The sequence below is a fragment of the Bos indicus x Bos taurus genome, chromosome 7, assembly GCF_003369695.1.
Source record: "Bos indicus x Bos taurus breed Angus x Brahman F1 hybrid chromosome 7, Bos_hybrid_MaternalHap_v2.0, whole genome shotgun sequence".
NCBI classification, from domain to species: Eukaryota; Metazoa; Chordata; class Mammalia; order Artiodactyla; family Bovidae; genus Bos; species Bos indicus x Bos taurus.
Window position 1 is genome coordinate 31,331,920 of NC_040082.1, and position 24,750 is coordinate 31,356,669.

The 24,750-nt window shown below is 37.3% G+C and overlaps 1 protein-coding gene across 10 annotated transcripts in view; it reads right to left on the bottom strand.

Annotated features, from left to right (window-relative positions):
- Nucleotides 1–24,750, bottom strand: part of TENM2 (teneurin transmembrane protein 2) — a 1,394,962-nt gene that overhangs the window by 972,959 nt on the left and 397,253 nt on the right. For 7 of the 10 annotated variants that reach the window (XM_027545724.1, XM_027545731.1, XM_027545730.1 and 4 more), the window contains exon 4: nucleotides 814–888. The exons of the other annotated variants lie outside the window; for them this stretch is intronic. In XM_027545724.1, the coding sequence (XP_027401525.1) occupies nucleotides 814–888 (75 nt within the window). The remainder of the gene's footprint in view (nucleotides 1–813; nucleotides 889–24,750) is intronic. 10 annotated transcript variants of the gene reach the window in all.

The following is a 24,750-nucleotide window of genomic DNA, read 5'->3' on the forward strand; positions in this document are numbered from 1 at the left end:
GAAGAAAATGGAAGGTATTATACCAAATTCATCAGAAAAAGTTAAGCTCACACTTATAGAAAGCCAAGTTTTCCTCTAAAAACAGAATTGTTTCTTCAAAAATATCCCTTTCTAAACTCCTTGGCTTCATCTTCCACTAGGATCGCACTTCCTCAATGCTATGTTTCCCACAATTCCTAGTTTGGTATCTTTTTGCTCTCAAATAACTCGTAGAAGAGAAAACCTTGCTCTTAAGTGTCTGGGACAGATTACGGACCAAGCCTTTCCCAAGTTTGCTGGCTTAACAACATAATGTTGGAGAGTCATGGACACGGTAGAAAGGAAAGATTGGTCTATCATTTATTAAATCATTCAACAAATATTTATTGTTCCTAGTGCTGTGCTAGACACTGGGGATTTAACAGTGAGCAGTATAAAACTACAATCATGACATTTATAGTCTAATCGGGAAAGGGGCATTAATCAAAGAATCACATAAAAAAGTACAATCTATACAATGATAAATACTATGTAGAAAAGAGACAGGGAGCCATGAAAGGTCATCCCTTCATTTTGTCACAGCTTGCCCACATGTTCATCTAGTGGCAGACACGAGGGACTAGGAATTACTCCACCGAGACGCTTACTCCACCCCTCCCATTTGCTCTTATCATACCCAGTTTCCCAAACATCCCTCCAAATGAATTTCTTTAGACAAGCAATTTTCATGTATTTTGTCTTAAAGCATGAAGCGCTCATATTATACCACTCTGCTTAGCATGTAAATAGTATGGGGGATGTTAATACTATGTCAACTTATTGTTTTACACTTACTTTGCTCATTGATGGAAGACTGATTTGGCTCTAATTCATCTTGTATAATTATGTCTTTATTAAGCTCCATGGCAGCTTTGAATAGAAGAGAGAAACTAGTCATTGTGTGATTCTCCAAGCTAAGATTTCTAGTGGAAAGCAGTCAACATTTCATTCCTTCTTTACTATCTTGCAGAAAGATAAAAAAAGAGGCACAACATTTAAGTATTCATGGAACACATATTCACACTCTCTCTGCCTCCCTGATACCACTAACGCAAGTGGGTGTGGATGATGTCTCCGACTCCTCTCAGTTATGGTTTCTTTGCTGTTGTCAATACACAGCTTAGTGGTGTCCCATTTACATTGTCAAGACCAGAGTCAATATCTATATAAATGAATGATTACACAAAATAAATGGTATTTATATCATGGAATTTTATTATAATTTAAAGTGTTATCAATGTCTGAATATTGCCATTGAGAGAATGCCAATGTCTAAAAACTGTTAGATGATCAGGAGAGCAGAACACAAGTTTTTGAAAACAACTCAGTTGATAAGTCTCTTTTGCTTTAAGTCATCTTTTATTATGAGATGAGTTTTTATTTTATATTGGAGTATAGCTGATTAACAATGTGATCATTTCAGGTACACAGCAGAGCAACTCAGCTATATATACACATGCATCCGCTCTCCCTCAAACTCCCCTCCCATCCAGGATGCCATATAACACTGAGCAGAGTTCCTTGCAATATACAGAAGGCCCCTGTTGGTTATCCATTTTAAATATAGCAGTGTGGACACGTCTTCTTTTGAATCATAACCTCGGTATATGACCCAGATCCTTTCCAAAGATTTTTTAGAGAAAAATTTTGCAATAGATTTCAGGAGTCATCCTTTGACCAACTAATTTTACTTGGGGATACAATCCTAAAGAAGGATATGTCACTGCACTGTGATCTTGGCTTTATCTTCAAAGTTCTTACCAACTTCTCACACTTTGAAATAACCTTTAAGTAGGAAAAACACATATGTCGCTAAGTCAGAATTACCATGTCATGGTAATACCAGTGAATACAAATAGCACTGAAAATGTCAGGATTTGAACAGATTTTCTACTATGAGGGCAGAAAGATAAAAGTTAACTGTAGTAATGGCCTAAATGTTTACTATGTGAGTCCCCTGAGTCTAAGAGAAGAAATTTCACACATGGGAAGAAAAGTTGCTATAGCATGAAAACAGTCAATAGTAATCATTTACGAAATAATCCCCACCTATCCCCATCCACTTATTACCACTATCTCTTCTCATATCAACCACCATATTAATGTCAATCATCAATTAGTTGCTGATAATGGGAAATGATATGGTACCAATCTAAGATTAAATTATAAAACTGGTGAAGATGCAGATTTCCATGAAGTCAGTAAAAGTGATACTAAAAACACTAGAATCATAATCAAGACTACAAAATAACCAAGATCTAACAGAATTAAGCTATTAAGAGAAAATAAAGATGAATGTTGGCATGGTAATGTCAACTGTTGGTGGGAATGTAAATTGATACAGCCACTATGGAGAACAGTATGGGGGTTCTTTAAAAAAAACTAAAAATAGAGCTCCCATATGACCCAGTGATTCCACCAGTGGGGCAAATACCCTGAGAAAACCATAGTTCAAAAAGACATATGCACCCCGATGTTCACTGCAGCACTACTTAAAATAGCCAGGGCACAGAAACAACCATAAGGGATAGATAAAGAAGATGTGGGGGTTGTGTGTATGTGTGTGTGTGTGTGTATACGCATACATATACAATGGAATATTACTTAGCCATAAAAGAGAATGAAATTGGATCACTTGCAAAAATGTGGATGGACCCAGGGTCTGTCATATACAGTGAAGTCAGAAAGAGAAAAACAAATTAACACATATATGTGAACTCTAGAAAAATGGCACAAATGAGCCATTGGGAGATTAGGACTGATGCACTGCTATGTGTGAAACAGTTAGCTAGTAGGAACCTTCTACATAGCATGCGGAGCTCAGTTCAGTGTTCTGTGGTGACAGAGACGGGTGGGATGGCAGGAAGGGTGGAAGGCAGGGTCAAGAGGGAGAGGATATATGTATGCTGCTGCTGCTAAGTCACTTCAGTCATTTCCAGCTCTGTGCGACCCCAGAGACGGCAGCCCACCAGGCTCCCCCGTCCCTGGGATTCTCCAGGCAAGAACAGTGGAGTGGGTTGCCATTTCCTTCTCCAATGCATGAAAGTGAAAAGTGAAGGTGAAGTCGCTCAGTCGTGTCCGACTCTTAGCGACCCCATGGACTGCAGCCCACCAGGCTCCTCCGTCCATGGGAGTTTCCAGGCAAGAGTACTGGAGTGGGGTGCCATTGCCTTCTCTGGGATATATGTATACATGCAGCTAATTTACTTTGTTGTATATATTGTGAAGCAACTATACCCCAATTAAAAAAAAAATCCTGGAAATAGAAAAGGTGAGGAACTTCTAGTTCTAGATCAAGATGAAATTTCCCACTTCTCTATATACCTGTTTTTAAGGACAGCTAAAATCCCTGGACTGTACATGTAAAAACTACATAAAATGAGTCTAAAAGAGGTATGTAAGAAGATAGATCCATTTCTTCCTGGGACCTGGAGGAAAACATAGCGGTGAGTTCTCTGGGTTTCCCTTCTGCCTCATATTTCCCAGATGTGGATAGAGAAATTTGCTAGAGAAATTTGCAAACTGAAAATACCAACAGAAGCAGACCAAAGTAAAGCCTACTCCAACGAGGTGTCCTTCCCCACCTCCACAAACATACTAGGGTGGAATCAAAGACCAACTGGGGACTGGAATTATTATTGTCACTGAGGGGCGATGAGCTTTCCCTGATTCCCCTACAGAGGGTCGCTGGAGGAGAGGAAGGGAACCTCGACGCCCATCTGCACACAGTGGTAATGAAGTGCCCTTCCTTCTCCTTGCTGGTGTTTGAGGAGGATAAATGTTAAATCTAGTTTCACTACCACTGGGGGACTCACAGAGAACTCAAAGGAGGTAGCCCTCTCCCTCTCAAGCAGGTTGGTATATGCAGGGTCCTAGTAGGGAGTCTGAAACCCCAACTCTGCAAGGAGACATTCCACCCCACTCCACCCCAATTGCCCCGCTTGTCAAAGTGAGTCAAGTGAGGAACCTGGGCTTTCACTTCCACCTGCCAGTTAAGCCTCAGGGTCCCATTGTTCCCAAAGGCTTGGTGTCAGAGGAGGCCTACTGAAACAATATTTAAATAAGATCCATATTTTTGAAACAATACTTCCAATAGCCAGGATACAATAAAAAATCATTCATCACACCAAGAATCAGGAAAATCTCAATGTGAATGAGGAAAAATAATTATTAATAAGAAATTAACTAGAGGCCATTTGGAAGATTAAAGAATCTAAATATTTTTGTTTTTGCAAAATATGGCCCTCTGTGATCATGCTGCAAAATGCAACTCAGAATGAAAGATGAAATATTGTACAGTCATACAGCTGTGCCATAAAATGTATATTGTGCCCCACACAAATTATTATTCTTTATCCTTTTGAATAATTATAGTGCAGCTGGAATAATAAATTGTATTAAACATAAAATATACTCTTGATAATCAATCTTATTTTCTCAAGATAAAGTCACAATAAATTATATTTACTATTTAATATGAAATATTGCTTCTTTCTAAACAGTGATTCATTTTTGAAGTGGCCTTTTTTCTAGGATCATTTATCCTAAGACAAAGAGAATCTCTTATAAATAAACATGGGTCACTCTTCTTGAGCAAATGTTAGACTCTACATTTTAAAGTCAGGGATGAATCCTGACTCCAAATTTTTGTACCAGATATTTAAGAAAAGAACACAAATTATAATACCATAGTTCTCTTTATCACAGAGTGAAGTAATTTAATCTAATGCCATAAGCTTTTGCAAACTAGAAAGCTATCAGGCAAAATAGGAAATTATAAGAGATAAAACACAACTTGTATTTTGGTTTGATTCATCAAAATATATCACCAAATTATTACATTTAATGTTGATACTTTAAATTTTGCACAGTTAAAGATATGTATGTGATACAAAATATTCCATCCAAAACAAATACCAACATTATCTAAAATACTATTTTCACACAAATTTAAAATCTACATATTTGTACATGCAATGGTAACAAATTTGAAAGCCAATGAAGGAGCTACTTAATGCATTCTAATGTTTTATACTTGTGTATACTAAAATTCTTCACATCAACTCTCTCTTAATGCCCTTCTAAAGTTCATCCGATTTTACACATTCAGATATTTTCCCAAATGTTGACAAGACTGTTCACAAAATATCCTGTGGCTTAAAACCACAGAGTAGGTGTACATGTATTATTATTCATAAAATGTAAGTCCAATATTTATATTTCAAAAATATCCTTTACAAATCGAAATTTTCTTTTGTGTATAGCCTAAAATGTTCATATTTTAATATTTTTAAACTTGCAGAATTATTACTTTGGTCTCTACCTGAATCTCTGACATGTCACAACTTATCAGATTTGTAACCAGAATCATTCCAATGTTAATAAACACTTTCCAAATCAAAAAAACACCAAAGGCTAGTGAAGACAGGAACGTTTCCAGTATTCAAGGTTTTCCTGTAAGCTTTATCCCCTCAAAGTCAAAAGTGAACGTGGCATTCTCCTCTGATATGGCATTTTCATGTTCCAATCTGAACAAAGCCCAATTTGGAAAACCCAAAAGCCGACTACAACAAAAGTTTCTCCTGAACAACTGCCAGTTCATAAATAGAAATGAAATGCTCCAGAGCTTGCTGGAGACTCTTTTCTGCTGATGAAAATTCCAACAAGATTAAAAATCAATTCGAGTATTAAAAACTATAGCAATCAGTTATCCTATGTAAGAGCATTACAAAGGCATACAGTCATCTGACCCTGTGAGACTCTGCTTCTTCAAACACTTTTTTGTTCATCAGAAAAAATAAAGAAAGCAAAGGACAAGAGTGGGTGAGCTGCAATGGTCTAACTGTTCTGAGTTTGAGAATGTAAGATTAGCTTATGCTTTCTCAGAGCTTCAGAAGGTGGCAGGCACTGTCTTAGATGCTGCTATATACAAATTTCCAGTTAATTAGTGTAGCAGCCTTATAAAATAGTTACTACCTACATAGCCAAGGGTTCAAATGGGATTCCACTGTCTGTTTTAAAAATACTTGTGGACCATATATTCTTAGAATTAATTACTTCTGATGAGTCTCCACTTACTTTATAAAATACACGTAAAAATAGCACCTGCCTTTATAAGATTCTTTTGAACATTGAGTTAGATAAGGCAGGTCAAAGTGCTTAAAACACTGCCTGCCACTCAGTAATTACACGACAAATGTAGATAATATGATGATCATTGGCTTACAATGAAGGAACTTGCTTTTTTAAAAAAAATTACAGGAGTATTAACACTTTATGTTTCTTGAGTTGTTTTTGAAACTTTTGGAACAATACATTTTTCTAGGGATGTATTTTCTAGGGATAAGCTTTTCCAGGGATGTATGCCTGTTTCATCTACGTCTTCAAATGGGTTGGCACAAATTTATCCAAGTATTTTTAAATCCCTTTAAATTTCTTCTGGGTTTGTAGACTGCCTTTTTTTTTTTTTAATTCCTGATATTATTTTATTTGTGCTTTCTTTTGACTGGATTGGTTTCAGCAATGATCAATTGTTTTTGTCTTTCAATAAACACATTTTTGCTTTCCTGGTTCTATCTACTATCTATACATGTTTTCTAGTTTATTCATTTTTATGGTTTTACATATATATATATATATACACACACACACAAAAATTACTCCTTTCTCTTTCCTTCTTTGAGTATAGACAATTGATTTTTTTCATATGTTTAAAATTTGATTTCTTACGCCATCAGTGTTCAGCCATTTTTCCTTTTTATTATAAACATTTCAGGCTATATATTTCTAAGGACCACTTTCAATGCATCTCACAGGTTTTGACTCACAGCATCTTCACTGTGGCTTAGATTTAAATATTTTTATGTTTCTAATGAACTTATTTATTGCATTTACAAATGTACTGGGGTATTTTGTATATATTTCTGGTTTTGAGCTCTAATTTACCTGCATTTAGCTAAAGAGCATCACTTTTATATTACTAAACTTTTAAGCAATTTTTAAATTTCCTCCATAGCCTGATAAATTTTTTAAAGTATTTCATATCCACTTGAGAGAAACATATGTTCTCTAGTTATTAGGTGCAAGATTTTACATATTTCAATGAAACCAAATTATTAATCCTGTGTTCAATTTTTCTACATGGTACTAATTTGCTATTTAATTGTCTTATCAAGAATTGAAAGTTATATGATGAATTTTCCTACTATGATGGGTGTTTCTCCCCACAGCTTTATCTGTATTTGCATTATGTCAATTTAAGGCTATATTATAGGGCTTCCCTGGTAGCTCAGTTAGTAATTATGTAAAGTTTAAAAATAAAATAAAATTAGAAAAAAAAAAAAAAGAATCTGCTTGCAGTGCAGGAGAGCTGGATTTGATCCTTGGGTTGGGAAGATCCCCTGGAGAAGGAAATGGCAACCCACTCCAGTATTCTTGCCTGGAAAATCCCATGGACAGAGGAGCCTGGAGGGCTACAGTCCATGGGGTTGCAAGAGTTGGACACAACTGAACAACTAAACCAAGGCTATATTATAGGTGTATGTTTAGAATAATTATAATAATTATAATTTTCTGATGGATTGAACATTGTCATTAATATGTAGTGACTCTTTATCTCCAATAAATTTTGAGATTATATCTGCTTTTTAATCATTGATTATATTTTACAAGGAATTTGTCCATTTCATTTAATTTGCCAAGGTTAATGACAATGTTCTTGAATACACACAGGATCCATAACGATATTCCTTCTTTCATTCCTGATTTGGAGTATTTGTGTATTCTCTTTTTTTCTTCTTGATTATTTTAGCTATTGCTTTATCAATTTTATCAGTTTTTCAAAGACCAGCTTTTGGCTTTAATATTTTCATTTACTGTTTCTTTTCCATTTCTTTAATTTTTGTTCTCATCTTAATTATTTATCTTTACTTATTTTGGGTTTCTTTGCTTAGCCTTTTCTAGTTTCTTGTGGTAGAAATGTAGATCATTGATTTAAAAACAATTTTTATTTCTTAAATAAAAATACAAACCTATCATCTGCCCCTCTTTACCTGCATCTCACAAGTTTGGATATGTTGTACATTCCATTATCATTCAATTCCAGATATTCTCTAATTTCTCTTGTACTACTTTGATTAATGGATTACTTAGAAATATGTAGTTTTATTTCCACATATTTGGGGCTTGTCTAGATTTCTTTATTGTTAATGTGATTTCTCACTTAAGTACTTGGTGGACAGAGAACAAATTCTCTTGGATTCCCTCCTGAAATTAACTGAGACTCTCTTTGTAATCCTTTGGTCAATTTCAAATATCCATCTTTTTCTCTGGTAATACTCGTGGTCTCAAAGTCTAGTTTGCCTGATATAAAAATGTTCAGCTTTGTTAAGGTTACTATAAACAGTGAACATTATGTCTAATTTCCTTCCTTTACTTTCAACTGTTCTGTGTCTTTGTATTTAAAATGCATCTCTTGTAGACAACATATATTTAGGATTTGCTATTTAAATAATCAGACAATCTTTTCCTTTTAATCAGTGTACATTTATATTAATGTAATTTTTTATTTGTCTGGATTCAGGTTCACCACTGTGCTGTTTTTCCTGTTTGTCTCTTTTCTGATGTTCCTCTTCTCTACCTTCACTTGGGTTGATAATTTTTTTTAATTCTATTTTAATTTTCTATTGGATTCTTATCTATATCTCAACATAATGTTTTTAGTGGTAGCTTTAGGGATTACAATATGTATGTTATATCAGTCTATTTAGAGCTCTAATCTTAGTTGATACAAGTTGTTCTTCCATTTCTATGACTTCCTGATTTCTTTATTCTAAAAAATTCTCATTGTCTTTTAAATATCTACTCACTCCCAAACTCTTTATTGTCTTCACTAATTAAACTAAGACTATTCTTCTCTCCTAATGTTTCTATTATATTTTTAACATTATATTCTTTCTGTGCCATCTCTTTCTAATTTCTTCTGGTTATTTTTTTTTCAGTTGACCAATTCTCTTTTTAATTGTGCCTGATGTCATATTTACTGTATGCACTAAAGTTTTTATTTCAACAATTATGTATTGACTATTTCCTTTATAAAATTTATATAGCTTAAGTGTTTCTATTCCGTTTTTCTATTATATTCTTACTTGCTAATTTGCATATTATACACAGTTGAAAGTATGTAACTGACAAATTCTAAGGTTTTGGGGCTTTAAGAATCAAAAATGGTTGTTTGTTGACTTGTTCACTCTTAAAGTTTTGTTTTCTTACATACTTAATGAGATTTAACTTTAGCTGACATTAGTTTATTTTAGTTTTTAAAAATCACAAGGGCCTATAGTAAAGACTCTTGTCTCCTGAAAAATGTCTAACTGCTCCCTTTCAGAGACTCTTCACCACATGTCTTTTATCAGGTTTCCAGAATAACATAGGAATCTCAGTTTCATGTCTTGCATCTTGCTCTGAGTTCAAGGTCAGATCTCCCTGTTGAAACTCTGAGGGTAACCCTTTTCTCTCACTGAAGTTCTCCTATGAGCTTGCAATTCAATCTTCACATTTCTGACTTCAGCTCATTTTTAGTTCTTATTTTGTTTTTTTTTATTTAGAGATTTCTCATACTCTCAGGACTGTGTTGTTTTGATCAAGCTAGTTAATATTTCTATGTTTCAAATTTCTTACCTGTAAAATGGAGGAAATTATAGCAGTACCTATCTGAAAAGGTCACTGTGTTGATGAACAAGTATATATATAAATTTAGAACAGAATAAATACTCAATAAATATTACTTATCTATGATGTTACCTGGTAAGTGTAAAACTACAAGGTGATGGGCATGATTTCATTTTCAAACTTTTCCTACCCCTATACAAATGAAATACTTTTTCCTATTAAGCTGCATATATTTAAATATATTTAATACTTATTCTATTATGTTATGTAATATCCTGCTTTCTCAAAGTAATATAAAGAAGATTTGATATGTCAGTATAGAAGCTACCAGTATTAGCTGAAATTTTGACAAAGGCATATGACATTTGCATTCTCAGCACTCATGAAGGTCCCTGTCTCCATCATGCACTTGATGTTTTGAAAACATTTTGACTTTCCCATCATTGAAGAATCATTCTAGAGCTCAAGAGTTAATTAACTCATCTACAGTCTGACATCTAGGGAGATGGATAGATCACAGTCTATCACCAGGTGAAAATATGTGTAACAGGTATTTTGCTTCAGTAACTAATCAGGATCTACACTGTAACTGCAAATATTTGGGGGAGAAATGTTAATGATGTATTCTTGTTTGTAAATCAGTTCCCTTAAATCAAATGCTTCATCACCAATTACTGTCAGGATTTAGGTACTTGTCTAAAACCAATGTAAGCATCCAGCCATTGAGCTTGTAGAAAAATAACACAACCACAGTTTCCTAGTGCCTGTTAGCATCCGTTAAACAGGGAGAGGATAATTGAAACTGAGTCAAGGGTTTTCCTTTTCTTCCTTTCCCACCTTGCTTCCTGTGTTTCAAACACATGTCGTAGGTTACGAATACATGTAAAGCCTTAATTACATTTAACATCTGGCAGCTGTTGACTTGCAGAGAGTTGTTGAGTCACATAAATTCCAAGTCAGAAAGAAATTCAGGAATAGAAGGCAGAAGTTTGCCCAATGGAGGAAAAAATCTTATGTCATCACAGCTGAAATACTCCACTATCAGCACTATTATATTCACGGTGTGAGCGATGCGGTAACTAATCAGTCTCAGCCACACCAGAGACTATCTCACCACTAAAATACATATTTCCAAAGTGATTGAAGTCACTTAGCAGTGTAGCCAGAACATAGGGATGCTGAATAAAATGTTCTAGATACACTATCAAGTAGCGGAAACAGCAGCAGAAGCAGAGATTTTAGAACCCTCACTTGCAGAGTCTACATTTGTAGGTTCGTAGACTGATATAGTTATCTCTCCACCCCAAATCAGAGTGAGGGCTACCCCAAGAATACAGACAGCTTGACCACCTGGGAGCAAACACATGATTACACGAGAGGAGACGTATACCTAAAAGAATGGGTGGGACTTCAGGCAAGCAGATGAAGGGAAAGAGCCCTCGTTCATTTCATCAGTATCTATGAAATGCTTAGTAAATGTCTGGGGCTTCCCAGGTGGCTCAGTGGTAAAGAATCTGCCTGCCAATGCAGGAGGCACAGGAGACACATGTTCAATCCTTGGGTCAGGAAGATCCCCTGGAGGATGAAACGGCAGCCCACTCCATAATTCTTGCCTGGAGAATCCCATGGACAGAGGAGCCTGGTAGGCTACAGTCCATGGGGTCGCAAAGAGTCGGACATGACTGAGTGACTGAACACACAGCATGAGTGTTCAGCCTTAGTCAAATGGCTTGGGGTATATCAGCAAACAAAGGAGATAAAGATCTGTGTTCCTCAGAAGCTTATATTTTAGCCAGGGTAGACAAAAAATAAAAAGTTAATATAATGACTAAGTACTAATATCTTCAAAGGTGAGAAGTGAAAACAGAGAAAGTAGAGTAGTGAAAGCCATTTATGAGTATTGTGAATTATTTGATCTTGGGAAGATCTCAGGGAGAAGGGGGCATTTGGCAAAGGCTGGAAGGACTTGGGGGAGTCAGCTTTCTGATACCCTGGGGGCAAAAAGCAGCTGTCTGTGCATGGGTCCCAAGGAGAAGCATACCTGGGATGTTCTAAAACGTCAAGAAGAATGGAGTGGCTGAAATGAAGTGAGCAAAGGTGCAAACTTCACGGGAGAGCTAGAGTCTTAATGAGAGCTGGGTCTGGAAGGGCTTTGGGGTAATTTTAACGACACCGCTTTTTACTCAGAGTAAAGACAAAGCTATTATACTGTTTTGGGGGAGAGGAATGACATCACCTAACTTACGTCTTTAAAGATTGCACAACTGTGTTTGACACAAGGAAGAACAGCATACAGGAGATGCTCAGAATGCGTTTGTAAGAGCTGATCACAGCCCATTCCAGTTGGAAGCAGTGGGCTGGTGGGCAGAGTGGGATTTCCTGGTGGATGGATTACATGTAGGGTGTGGCAGAAAGAGAGAAATCAGAAATAACATCAATACTTTCAAACTGAAAACTAGGAGGGAGTTGCCAGGGACTGTGATGGGGAAGGATGCAAGAAGAGCAAGTGGTATGTGTGTGTGTGTAGAGGGTCAGGATTTCAGTAATGCATATTTCAGTTTGGAATATGTGTTAGACATACAAATGGAGATTCTGAGTAGGTCAACAGATCAATAAATAACAAGTTTATTATAAGTGATAGAGATTTAGGAGTCATTGGCATATATATGCTATTCTGTGTTATGGAAGTGGACAAGACCATCAGTGTGAAAGATCTGTAGGTAGAAAAGAATACCAAAGACTGGGTCTTTGGTTATTTTTATACTCAAGAGGATGGAGCAAAGAGGAAGAAGCAATAAAGGAGTATGGAAAAGAGCAGCCAGTGCAATGGTTGGAAGGCCACAAGCATGTGCCAGGGGACACTCTAAGCGAAGAAAGTGCGTCCAAGAGGAGGCAGTGATGAACTCTTCCAAATGTTGCTGGCAGGTAAGAAGAGACCGAAAAAGTAAGCGTCACAGTGTAGTGACGTGGTGATCACTGGTGGTCTTGGCAAGACCAACTGTATGGAGGGATATGTGTGACTATCTGGTTGGGCTGTGTTTAAAGAAAATAGGGGAGCAAAAGTGGAAGTGTACAATAGCTACCTCTTCTGAGAGGTACTGCAATAAAGTGTTAAAGGACGTCGCTGGTGGAAGAAGTGGTGAACAGAAACTGGGGAAAGTCACAGCATGTTTATCTACTGGTAGGAGTGAGAAAATGGTTCATTTAGAGGTGGAGGAATTCCGGCAGCAACATCCTTGAATAGACTAGTGGGACTCTGGTGGAGCACACAGTGGGGGTTTCTCCTGGGGTAAGACTACAGACGGTTCATTTAGAGTAATAGGCTGGAAGGCAGAACTGGTGGTTGCAATGCTGGGAATGGGTAGATGGTAGATGTGTATTTGGGATTTCACTTTTGATCCATAATGGGAAGGGGGCGCTAGAGGTTTTGGAGAGAGAATGGAATGAAGCTGACATGGAGAAAAGTGAGACGGCGCGCAGACCACAGTACAATCGCAGAGCACCTGGAATTTAATAAACTTCAAAATCTTCTGGGAACAGATTTGTCATAGTCCACACATTACACTGAACTGTCATCATTCAGGAGGGCTGCAGTGATTCATATGGAAAAAAGTAAATTATGGATACTGTATTCAGTTTTAACAAGTGAGACAATGATAAATGCAATGTACAAACACTGTCCTTAAAAGGAGTGGCACTTACTTTAGGGGGAAAAATAGAGCAATTAAGGTGATATGTTACCTGTGGACCAAATTATTCCTACGTGTAAACTGTAACTATGATTCTGAATCCACAGAAATTAATTTCCATTATGTCATAAGCTTCTACTTTTCCTCAGATGGAGGCACTGTCTTTAAGACAAGAGATCTTTATCTTAAAACATTGAAATTCACAGTTTTAAATCCATGAGTAAATGCAACAGAAAGACATTTCAGTTGCGATAGGACCAAGGCCAAGGTACCCAGTAGGGACTACAGACAGAGTCACTAAGACCCAGCATATTTTGGGGACCCACAAAAATAGGTTAATTTTTTTTAAAGTAAGGAAAAGAAAGTAAAATTTTAGTTTGTAGCAAAGGTTGTAATCTCTAACAATGATCTATCCATCTCCCTACCAATGCAGTTGTAAAATGTAATTTTAAATATTCTCTTTCATGGACTGTAGCCTACCAGGCTCCTCCATCCATGGGATTTTCCAGGCAAGAGTACTGGAGTGGATTGCCATTTCCTTCTGCAGGGGATCTTCCCGACAAAGGGATTGAACCCTGGTCTCCCTCACTGTAGGCAGACGCTTTTACTGTCTGAGCCACCAGGGAAGCACATTTTTAGAGAGGAGGGGTCTGCAAAGGCAGAACTGCTGAGGGCCACAGAAATCATAGTACAGCCCTGCTTCCTCCATGAAGCCCTGACATGTACAAAACACCAAAATCATAATGAATCAAAGCACCAGCCTCCCTGAAGGATCTGGAAAAAAAATGTAGTTTGTGTTCTAATAGTGTTATCATCCTGGAATGCACAGAAAATCTTACCCTACATCAGCATTAAACGCTCTGGCCACTTGGCTCTTTTAGAGGCAGAGAAGAGTGTCTGGTCTCGGTTTTCAGGTGCTGGCAAAGGCATGCCCAGTATTAATATCATTCTGCCTCTTCTAATTAGCAGAACAACTATTCCATCATTACAAACGGCTCCCTTGACCATTCCCCATTTTCCCAGAACATCTTCCTGAAACCAGTGACTCTACCAACTATTGCCTCTGTTTGGTAACTGGAAAGCACATTTATATTACTGTTCAAAGCAAACTGCCTTAGGACTCAACATCACCTGTGGAAAGTAGCAGGGATTACTCCCTTGAGAAAGAAAAATAGGGACTTTCCTGGGCTTTCCAGGAATCACATAACATGCTTCTGACAGTTGTGAAGGGAGCAAGATGTCTCTTTCTCTTGCATTTCCCTGCCTCTTTTTTCCTATTAAAATCAGGGGTCACTCCAGGTAGATTGCTTCTTTCTTAAAAAGCCAACTTTTCCTAGCAAAACTGCCACTTCTCTGGAATGACAGGCAATGAAATCCAAGGTGACACTTAATTGTTCTCTATCGAGACATTTCTCTTTGCTGAGGCTTCCCCAGGTGCTCTATGAAAAACATTGGCCCTATCTGGCACTTCATCTGAGAAACAGCCTTTTCCTCATGAAGAGAGCTTTGCTATCCTGGGGGACACTGGCTGTTGGCTTTCTCATAGCCCATGGTCGGACCACCGAGGAAATGGCTGCTGCACTGACTCACGTTGCATATGCGCCTATGTCACAGGGATCAGAAGCTCCATTAATTCCTTTGCCTTCATTGTGGGTTGTTTGGGAGTCAGAAGCAGATTATTATTGCAAAGACTTATCTTTTGATTCACTCTCCCATCTTAAAATTGGCCCTAGATCATTCTTTCTTGTGTGCAGCCTGTTTCATCTCCTTTTGGATGAGAAAGTCAAAATAGTCCTTTTAGAAAATCTATCCATCAGAATTATCAGGAACACACCCCACAATGGCTTTGGTTGTCTTTCCTGCACATCTGGCAGGGTTTATGCTTCTTTGTGCTTGTCTCCCCAAGAATCACTGCTGTTATATGGCTCACACAGACCCAAGGGCACCCGCTGTTCATGTTTCAAACTGATCGGCTCAATTCAGTTCTACAAATAGACAAAAAGGTGTGCTGAGAATGAATTAGAGATACAGAGATGGAAAATCTGTGTCCTTGCTTTCAGGAATCTCCCAGATTAATAAGTAAGATAAACATAGAAAATTATAATTATAATAGCACAGGGTATTCCTTGTAAATTTATCTTCTGCTCCCCTTACATTGGTGGGGATGGGAAGACAGAGGCAGGGGGCAGGTAACTATATTTCATTGTCCTCTAGAAAACATTATTCTGGATGGAAAATCTTTGGTAAACCCCATAATGGGCTTCCCAAGTGGTGCTAGTGGTGAAGAAACCACCCGCCAATGCAGGAGACTCAAGAGACACAGCTTCCATCCCTGGGTCAGGAAGGTCGCCTGGAGAAGGAAAATGAAACCCACTTCTTGTGTTCTTGTCTGGAAAATTCCACGGGCAGAGGAGCCTGGCAGGCTACAGTTCAAGACTGAGGGACTAAGCAGAGAGAGAGAAACCCCTTAATACCCTGAGCTGTCAGGTGTTTTTGAAAGTAAAAGGATGGGAACAGAAGAGAGACATCCTTCATTCATTCATTCAAAAACATTTATGGCTTAATATTGATTATGTTGTATGATCAAGATTAATTATAAACATTGTATGTTATAAACACTGTATGTGGAAAATCTCATATAATCCTCAGAACAAAAGTAGGAGGAAGGCATTAGATTCGAGATAAAAAGTGGAATAGCCTCTATTCATGCATTTATCTTTTGGCTCTAAAGCCTGTGTGGTTTCTTACATGCCAGGCTTCCTAGCTGAGTCTAAAGACTTTCACCTTTAAACTTCTGTGATTATACAATATTGCTAGCAAGAGACTAGGCATCAGAGCCACTTTTCCCACTCAGGATACTGGAAGGGGAGATACTAGGAAAGGGAAAGAGCTCTTTGAAGAATCTGTAGAAAAAAGGGCAACACAGGAAGTCACCTTTTTATAAGCGAACGGCTGATAGGCTCCTAGGCTTAATTTTCTCCCAGCTGTTCAAATCAGTGAAATACTTCACAGATTATCAAAGCGAATTTTCCTTTTTTTCTTTAAATACCCTTTTTGGTATTAACAAATGAGAAATGCACACAGACATACAGGATCTAATATAAAGAAGTGGGGGATTGAGCATCCCTCGGTCACAGTAACTAATTGTGACATGTACCCTGACACTGATTTGTTAATTTGTTGGCCTCCTCTAACACGAGATCCTCTTCAGCAACTCTGGTTGATTGTACCCTTCTAAAGTCAGGATCTAGTATAGTAGCTGCTCAATAAATATTTGTCTAAATAATTAAACAAAGATAGGCAGGTAGATTAAAAATAGAGAAAATGTACCCATTCTTTTAATTAAGAATCAATATTTCATTTTCTTCTATGCACCCCTTTTTATTACCTTCCCTGACTTTTCCTTCTGCACATTTTACATATCTTAAAATATGCATGGAATATTAATACACATGGGATGTTAAAAATGTAAAACAGCTTTCCATATAGTGGTTTCAACATCTTGGTAGTGACATCTCCCCAACCATTCTGACAATTATATAATCTTCAAAAAATATTAAAAAACAAAACAAAACAAAACACTTTATACTATCCTCAGTCATCAAGTGGGCACTTGGACAGACCCAAAGCCTTAGACCAGGTGAGGAGTATACCTAAATATTTGTATATTTTTATTTCTCTGCATTCTATCAAGTTTTGTTTCAAGCAAGAAATAATCTGTCCCTCCTTCATTTTTGCACATCACAGAGCTAAGTTTCCCGTGTTACACCAATTTCAAAATGTTCAGCACCATTTATCCCTTTTTTATAGTTCATATAAAGACATGGCTCCAAGACCTCAAATAACAAAAAGTTTATTTATGTATTTATTTTTGCATGGCATGCACTGATGAGCTAGTCTGCTCAGCGAGCGTTTCACAGATTAGACGCCTGAGTATGGTTTCAGGCAAGGCTCCCTCATGTTTCTGCGCATTGGCTGATAAACACTTCAAAGTAAACCGCTCATAAATATGAAATGAAAAGCCGAGGAGTCGTTATGCACAGCTTTGAGATACAAATCTCTTTATTCCCTTCTGAAGTGGGGTTTGATTGACATAATGAGTCATAGAGCCTGTCCAGGGATACACTGCCTTTTCCCCTTTTTCTCTGGAGACAGGGAGACTTGAAAGAAATCCACTTCAGAACTTGGTGATAGACAGCTCACTTGAAAAAATAATAAAGTTGAATCCTATATTAAATAACTTATTATTTTGTGTTAATGCCGACTTTGACAACCATGACATATGTCAAAGTTTCACTCCACATCCTCAGAAAGACATGATTAGTTACAACTCTAAGAAAAAGATTGCCAAATTTCAAAAAAGTGCTATTATCTTTTTTGTCATATATACTGTTGCTCTACAGGCCCTTCATTTGGTAAGAGAAAAATCACTACTTCAATTAAGTCAGAGTAGACTAAAATCCCGGAAGCCAAAAGGCTACAGGGAGTAATACGGGCAACTGGGAATAATTATTGTGGAAAATTCATTTCATAAATAAATGTCTTTCAAGAAGGAGAGGCTCACATAGCAGAACTTTCTATGAAAAATAGGCTGAAGAACAATTCAAAGTGGAGATTCAGTTTATTCTTGCTCACAACTTTTTAATAATTATCTGCTTGCTTGAAAAAGATAAAAATTTCAGTGAGGTCGCACAATTTCCCATTAGATTATATTTTGTAAATGTAAATGACTTACAGAAACCCAGTGGTTAATGTAAGAAGCTAAGTCAAGTTGTGTACAGGGCAATAAGGAGTCGTGGAGACCTGTTAAAAAATGGGAGGAAGTACAGGTCCCTTTCAATGAGGCAGCTATTATTCAGCCAGTAGATTTTTGTCATTCAAGAAGACAGAATTACTGTTGCTAGGTATTGCAATTTTTCCAGAAAACCCTGATATCTAGATTTTATGGGCTATTTACCTATCGATAAATGATGGTCAAAAATGTAATTTCGAAAAAGCAATCCAATAGAAGAGATGTTTGGCCTGCCAGTCTTTCCTCTCTGCTTTAGACTTTCAGGAGTGACAATTTAAATAAGTTTTAAGAAATAGGGACTTCCCTGGTGGTCCAGTGGTTAGGACTCCATGCTTTCACTGTGGGCCCCGGTTCAATCCCTGGTCAGTGAAGTAAGATCCCACAAGATGCGTGGCCAAAAAAATAACAGAAGGAGGGAGAGAAAATGAAAACTTTAAATCAGAAAACAATGAGAGAAAAAGGAATCACAAGATCCTCTTGAGTGGTTTTAATATCTCTTTCCAGGATCCTTGGGGGTCTCTTCCCGAAGTCTTTTCAACCAGAGCATTTGTGCTTTCTTATTTAAATAACGATTGTGGGCCAGCAAACTTCTGAAAACAGTTAATTAAGACCATCTCCTTGTTTGAGAGTAAAGCAATCCAGTTATCCACCACCCTCTCCTCAAATATTTAATTGGCTTAAGGTTTCTGACTCCATTAAGTTTCAGGGTCAGATCAACTCTAATCTTCTGCCTTAGAAACTCATCTTGAGTGTCAGAGATAATTAACTGTCCACCAAAATTAGTGTCTCCCTTTCCATGGTACAAAACTGCCATAGAGAGTGGTTTTCCAGCCAGGACCTGTCATTCAGTCTCCATTGCATCTAGGTGAGCCCATGTATCTAGCTCTCATCAACCTAGTGAAGCAGAAGTGATGGGGCCATTTAAAAACCAGAGACCTTAAAAGGCAAATGATCCTTTCCCAGGTTCTTTTCCCCTTATGATATGAGTGATATGTGTGAAGATGGACTCAAGATGGCAGTGCCACTAGATGAAAGAAGCCTTGTTCCCAGAGTTCCACCTGGAGGGAAGGAACCTAGGCGTCAGTATTACTGATTTCTGACTTCACAGGAATGAGCCATTAATCCTGACTGAGGTGGGTCCTTCATATACTTTAGATTTCCTTGTTCCATTAACTAGATTTATCTAAAATAATGCAGTTAATATTGAATTGTTTCAAACTGTATTAATAGTAAATATACACAACTAAATGATCCAAAAAAGAAACACTGGGTTCTTATTGAGAACTTGCTAATGCCAATAACTACCATTTTCAGATCTATTTATATTAAGTAATGGAGGACCAAGGAAATGACATGACCCACCAAAGAATATAAAACTGGTCCATGTAAAAGCAGTGATTCAAACCCAGATGTTGGCAGTTCCAAATAAGTTCTCACCAACTGACACTAATTTTTGTTGCAGTGTCATGAGTTGGTATCTGAGATTTTATTAAAATCCTCACCCATCCAACTTGATAAAATTTAGCACCATTTTGATATGTCATATATTAGATCTGATTATTTGTACTACAAATTTTTAAAAAAAAACTGAAAAATGCAAGTATCTCTTAATAAACTTTCTGCCATAAAGAATTAGTTGGCTAATGAGTAACATTATAAAATTGTATTCAATTTTATTCTTCAGTAACAATAGTAAGTTAGCATCAGAAAACTGGCAGCCAATAAACCCTAACACAACTCAAAGTAAAAAAAAAGAGACACGATGTGTGTGTGTGTGTGTGTGTGTGTATACAGTATATATACATTAAGAAGAAGAGTGGAATGGTACATACATAAGAATCATCACTAATTTCCAATTTCCCTTAAAGTCCACAGTCAGGTCACTTTCTAACTACAGTGATGTGTGGCTCAGTGCAAAAGGGCCATAGAATCAGACTAAATAAAGTTCAAATCCTCCTGCTTCTTAGCTCTGGGATCTTGGGTCAATTTCCTTGCTTCTCTCAATCTCAACTGCCTTATTTATAAAATAAGGATGATAATATCTACTATATTAAAAAATACAGAAGAAAGTCCACATCCAACGAAACGAAACCTAGACCCTTCAGGTGATGAGGAGAAATCATGATCATGTGAGCTTAAAATTAAACCAGTCTGTTGCCTGGGACTGGAGCTGGGAGCAAAGGAGCAGGAGAAATCTTTTGGGGATGATAGAAATGTGCTAAATTATATTGTGGTGATGGGTGTACAACTGTTAATTTACTAAAATTAATTCAGTTGCACACTTTAAATAGGAGGATTTTATTATTTGCAATTATACCTCAGCAAAGCTGTTAAAAAATTAAACGTTGCATGTAAGTATTTCTCAGTATGGAGGTAAAAACTGCACCTGGAAAATCCAGAGAACAACAACAGAGTTAGCACTTCAGATTTATAAAATGTGGAACAAATGAAAGCTAACCTATGACTCCTGTATCATGAATTGAAAGAAGGAGAAGAGGGTGTCAGAAGATGAGATGGCTGGATAACATCACTGATGCAATGGACATGAACTTGGGCAAACTTCAGGTAATGGTGAGGGGCAGGGAGGGCTGATATGCTGCGGTCCGTAGGGTCACAAGGAGTCAGACACGACCGCGCGACTGAACAGCAAGGATCTCTGCACAAAGAAAGCAGAATTAGCGTAACAGTGTTTCTTTTATTTTGATTCCATCACAAATTTTAGCAGCTAAAATATTCCTGGAATAATAGTTCCTCATTAACTTTTCTTTGAAAATGGGGAAGACACAAGTTCCCCTAGGATTAAAACTCTTGATGTTAACCACAAAGGTAAAAAGAATAGTCTTTCTAAGAATAAATCTGGAACAGAATACTTCTCCATCTCCGAGGTGTTTTAATCCTCTTGACTGAAAATAGTTTGATTAAACAGGCTGCACTGGGATCATGCGTGCCGTCTCAGTCCAGGAAGAAACAGCTGTCAGTCACATATCTGTCCTCCTCCCACCGTCCCTGGAGGGCATCGTAAGCAAGCTGTCTCCAGGATAAGCGCTCCTCTGAGAGTTGCTGGCTCATCGTGGCCCGCAGCTGAAAAGCAGCCACTCTGCTCGCTCGGTCTATTAGCCCTTTGACTTTCTTCCTTCACGCACAAATATAAATATAAAGCTTAAGTGAATGATGACTACTGTCCCCAAAGAAATCTCAATTAAACACTTGGAATCCTTAGGAATGGTACCTAGGGAGATTCCCAAACAGAGCTGCAATTCGTTATGTATTATTAAGTCTGGCTTCGAATTGTAAATCTTTTTTTTTTTTTTTCTTTTCATGGTAGCCATAGCCTTTCAAAGAACTGTCTCTCACCTGATTTGAACAACTCTTTTCCAGACTCTAAGCAGGACCAGTAGAATAGAGTTATTTCTGAATCGCAAGCCCCTGTCCAACTAAAAAGGAGATGAGCAAATTCCCATGTTCTCTACCAGAGTATTCTTGCCTGGAAAATTTCATGAACGGAGAAGTATAGACGGCTACAAGTCATGGGGTAGCAAAGAGTCAGACATGACTGGGCATGCATGCACATTTCCTCTCTTCTCAAAGGGAAGGGAGGTCATTAAGAAATGTATGATGGGTGCTGGAGTACACTCTTCCCTGCCATCTCACTGTTTCAGTCCTCCACAGTCCTGCAACATAGCATGTGTGAAAGCTAATTACCTGAATTTAAGCTTCATTAAAGGAGTACTTTTTCTAACTGACTTCTGTATATTCGGCATCTACAACAATAAGGAGTGTACAGAGAGAACATTTTCCACAAACAAGTTTAAATGGATGGAAGGAAAGAAGATAAAAAGAAAGAAGGAAGGAGGAATGGAAGAAAGGATGGGGAAAGGGTAGGCTTGATTAAAAGGCCTTCACACGTGAGCCAGGTCTTTTTGCTCCACTGCTGGCAAAATTTGGTAAAACATTTCCTCGGGCCACATTTACTATTGGATTCTTTTGAAAGAATTTACTTAGGAGCCAGATATTTGGTGAAACTTATGTTATGCTTTCCTTTTACTGATTAACTGTTTTTCAGTATGTTATTCAGCTGAATTAAATGATTAGAGCTAATCAGATTATATTCAGAGATGAGAAGAAAAGTTTCCCCCCCCCACCCCAAAAAAAAATTCACTAGGGTCAGTGGATTGCCAAATAGCATTTCCTCCTATATTGAGATTCTTTGAATCACTCTCTTTTGGTCTGTCCAAATACAGTTTTTAAAGAAATCAGGAATATGAGCTTCTTTCCAGTACTAGGTCTTATGTCAATTACATAAAACAATATTAATAATTTTAAAGGCCAGTGAGAAATCATACTTTTACCAAAGGCAACACCTATATTAATCTCTCTCTTCAAGCATTCATTCTCCAACTAAAGAAGTTGTTCTAAATTCTCTCCTTTTAGTACCAATTTCCTTTCTGTCAACTGCATATGTTCATGGTCACCAAACCTGAGAAAACTGACACATAAATGAGTTTTTGATATTTTGTCTCCTAGCAATGAAAACTATGTGCTCCCTGATACCCTGCCATGTCCCACTGGATCCAGGTGGCCACTGAAACCTGAAATGAGGGGAGGCCTGTGAACATCAGCTTTACTTTATAATCATGATGTTAGCACCCGGTACACAGCAAATGGACTCTTTGCTTACCTCCTGCAACTCTCAGTGATGCCTATTTTTGAATAATGGCTCCCAAACTAAGAGGAACAGCTCATAAGCACCTGGCCTCCAGGTCCTCTGTAAAATGCTGGTCAGGAGTACAGGAGAAGAAAGATGCTTAAGAAAGCTGAAATTCTCTCTTCACCCTCAAATGAGGCTACCTTTCCTATCTTTCTGTCTCTCGGGGTGTGGGACACCACAAGGACAAAGGAGGCTTGAAATGGGGTGATTTGGGAGGGTCAAAATGGTCATCATTTATCCATCTTTCATCATCATAGAAAGACTTTTAACACTCTACTTTCTGGTAACCCAGGAGCTAAGAAATGCTGCTCCAAGAAATTAAAGAGCAGACGTGATATCTTAATGCCTTCCAAGTTTCTGGTATGCCCACCTTACAGACGGCCTTCCTTGTCACCAATTCCAAGAATCAAAACTAAAGAAACAGAGAGAAATAAGAAACTAAGTCATGAGACAAGAAATTGCTGACATTGTTGGGAAGGATAAAGGCAACATCACTGGATTAATGACATTTTTAGGAAACATCTATGTCCATTTTTAGTATCATTCAAAGAGAAATATTCTTGGTGAATCATCAAAATCAGTCATTAGCTGTGTATTTTATTTTCCTTTACATAAGTTAGTTTTTCCTTGTACATGTGGTCCCAAGCAAAGATGAACTTCTTTTCAAAAATTTTGGTTCTAGTCAGTGAATCTCAGGTCAAAAATAGCAAATGTAATTCAGATGGTCATGTCCCTACTCACCAAAATGCTTCAATGAATCAGTTTCATCTCTTGTTAGTAAATTTTGGGAGTAATTTTCTTTCTTCCTTTCTTTTTTCTATTCTAGATGGGAGTGGCATTCTAGGACACTTGAATTCTCATTCTAGTTTCACAGCTATATAAATGAATGATCTTAGATAAGTCATTTTTCTCAATATTAAGATGATTGAGTGGAAGATAGTTTTTAAGATCCCCTTCTAACAATATATTTTATGATGAAAGTAATTGCTTTAATAAACATTTTTTCCTCTTTGAAGCTGCTATCTCATGACCAATGACTCTGCAGCAATATGCCATTTCTCAGACATCTTTCGAAAGGCAGATCATTGTAACAGAGTTTAAGAAAAACGAAAGCATAATTGTTTCAAAACAATTGAACTAGTCTTGATTTTATGTTAAGGAACAAACTTCTTTCATCAATTCACTTAAAAAACTCAGTAGAGGCATTCCATTAATTTAGTTTAACTTAGTCTAGTTTAATTTCTGAAATGTTCCTCACAGTTGGGTTGACTGTGGAAGAAAACTATGTTCTGTCAAACTAAAACAAAAGTGCATCCCTTTTTAGATGGTCAAAGCAGTTTGATTCTAAAGGTCCCAGACAATAAAGCAAAACAACTGGAAACAAAACCTAAAGTTCCTACAGTACATAAGTGGAAATGAAAGAAAAGATGACTTCTTCACAGTGTGTGGGACAAACATCAAGTCCTGCATGGCCAACCCACATTAAAGCTAAATCAAAACAAGAATCAAAAATATCAAATCACACTTAAATCATGGTTTCCAATATTATTCTAAAAAAAAAAAGTGGGAGGGGGATACCAGGGGCCCTTGGAGAAATGGCTGATTCTAGGGTTGGGGGCAGAAAATACACAAGCAAACATACAAAAGCCTAATGTATCTTTATAATGCCAGAAGTAAGGAAATGCTCAAAACAAAACAAAGACTCACATGTTGGGAACCAAGGCCAACTGAAAGTGTTCCCAGTGGTCAAAATGGAACCTTCTGAGAAACAAAGTAAGTAACATAGTACCAGCTTATAACCCAAAGTTAAAAAAAAAATCCAGGAGTCCATAGTAATATGAATTAATAACTGAATAAATAGTATAAATGGAGAA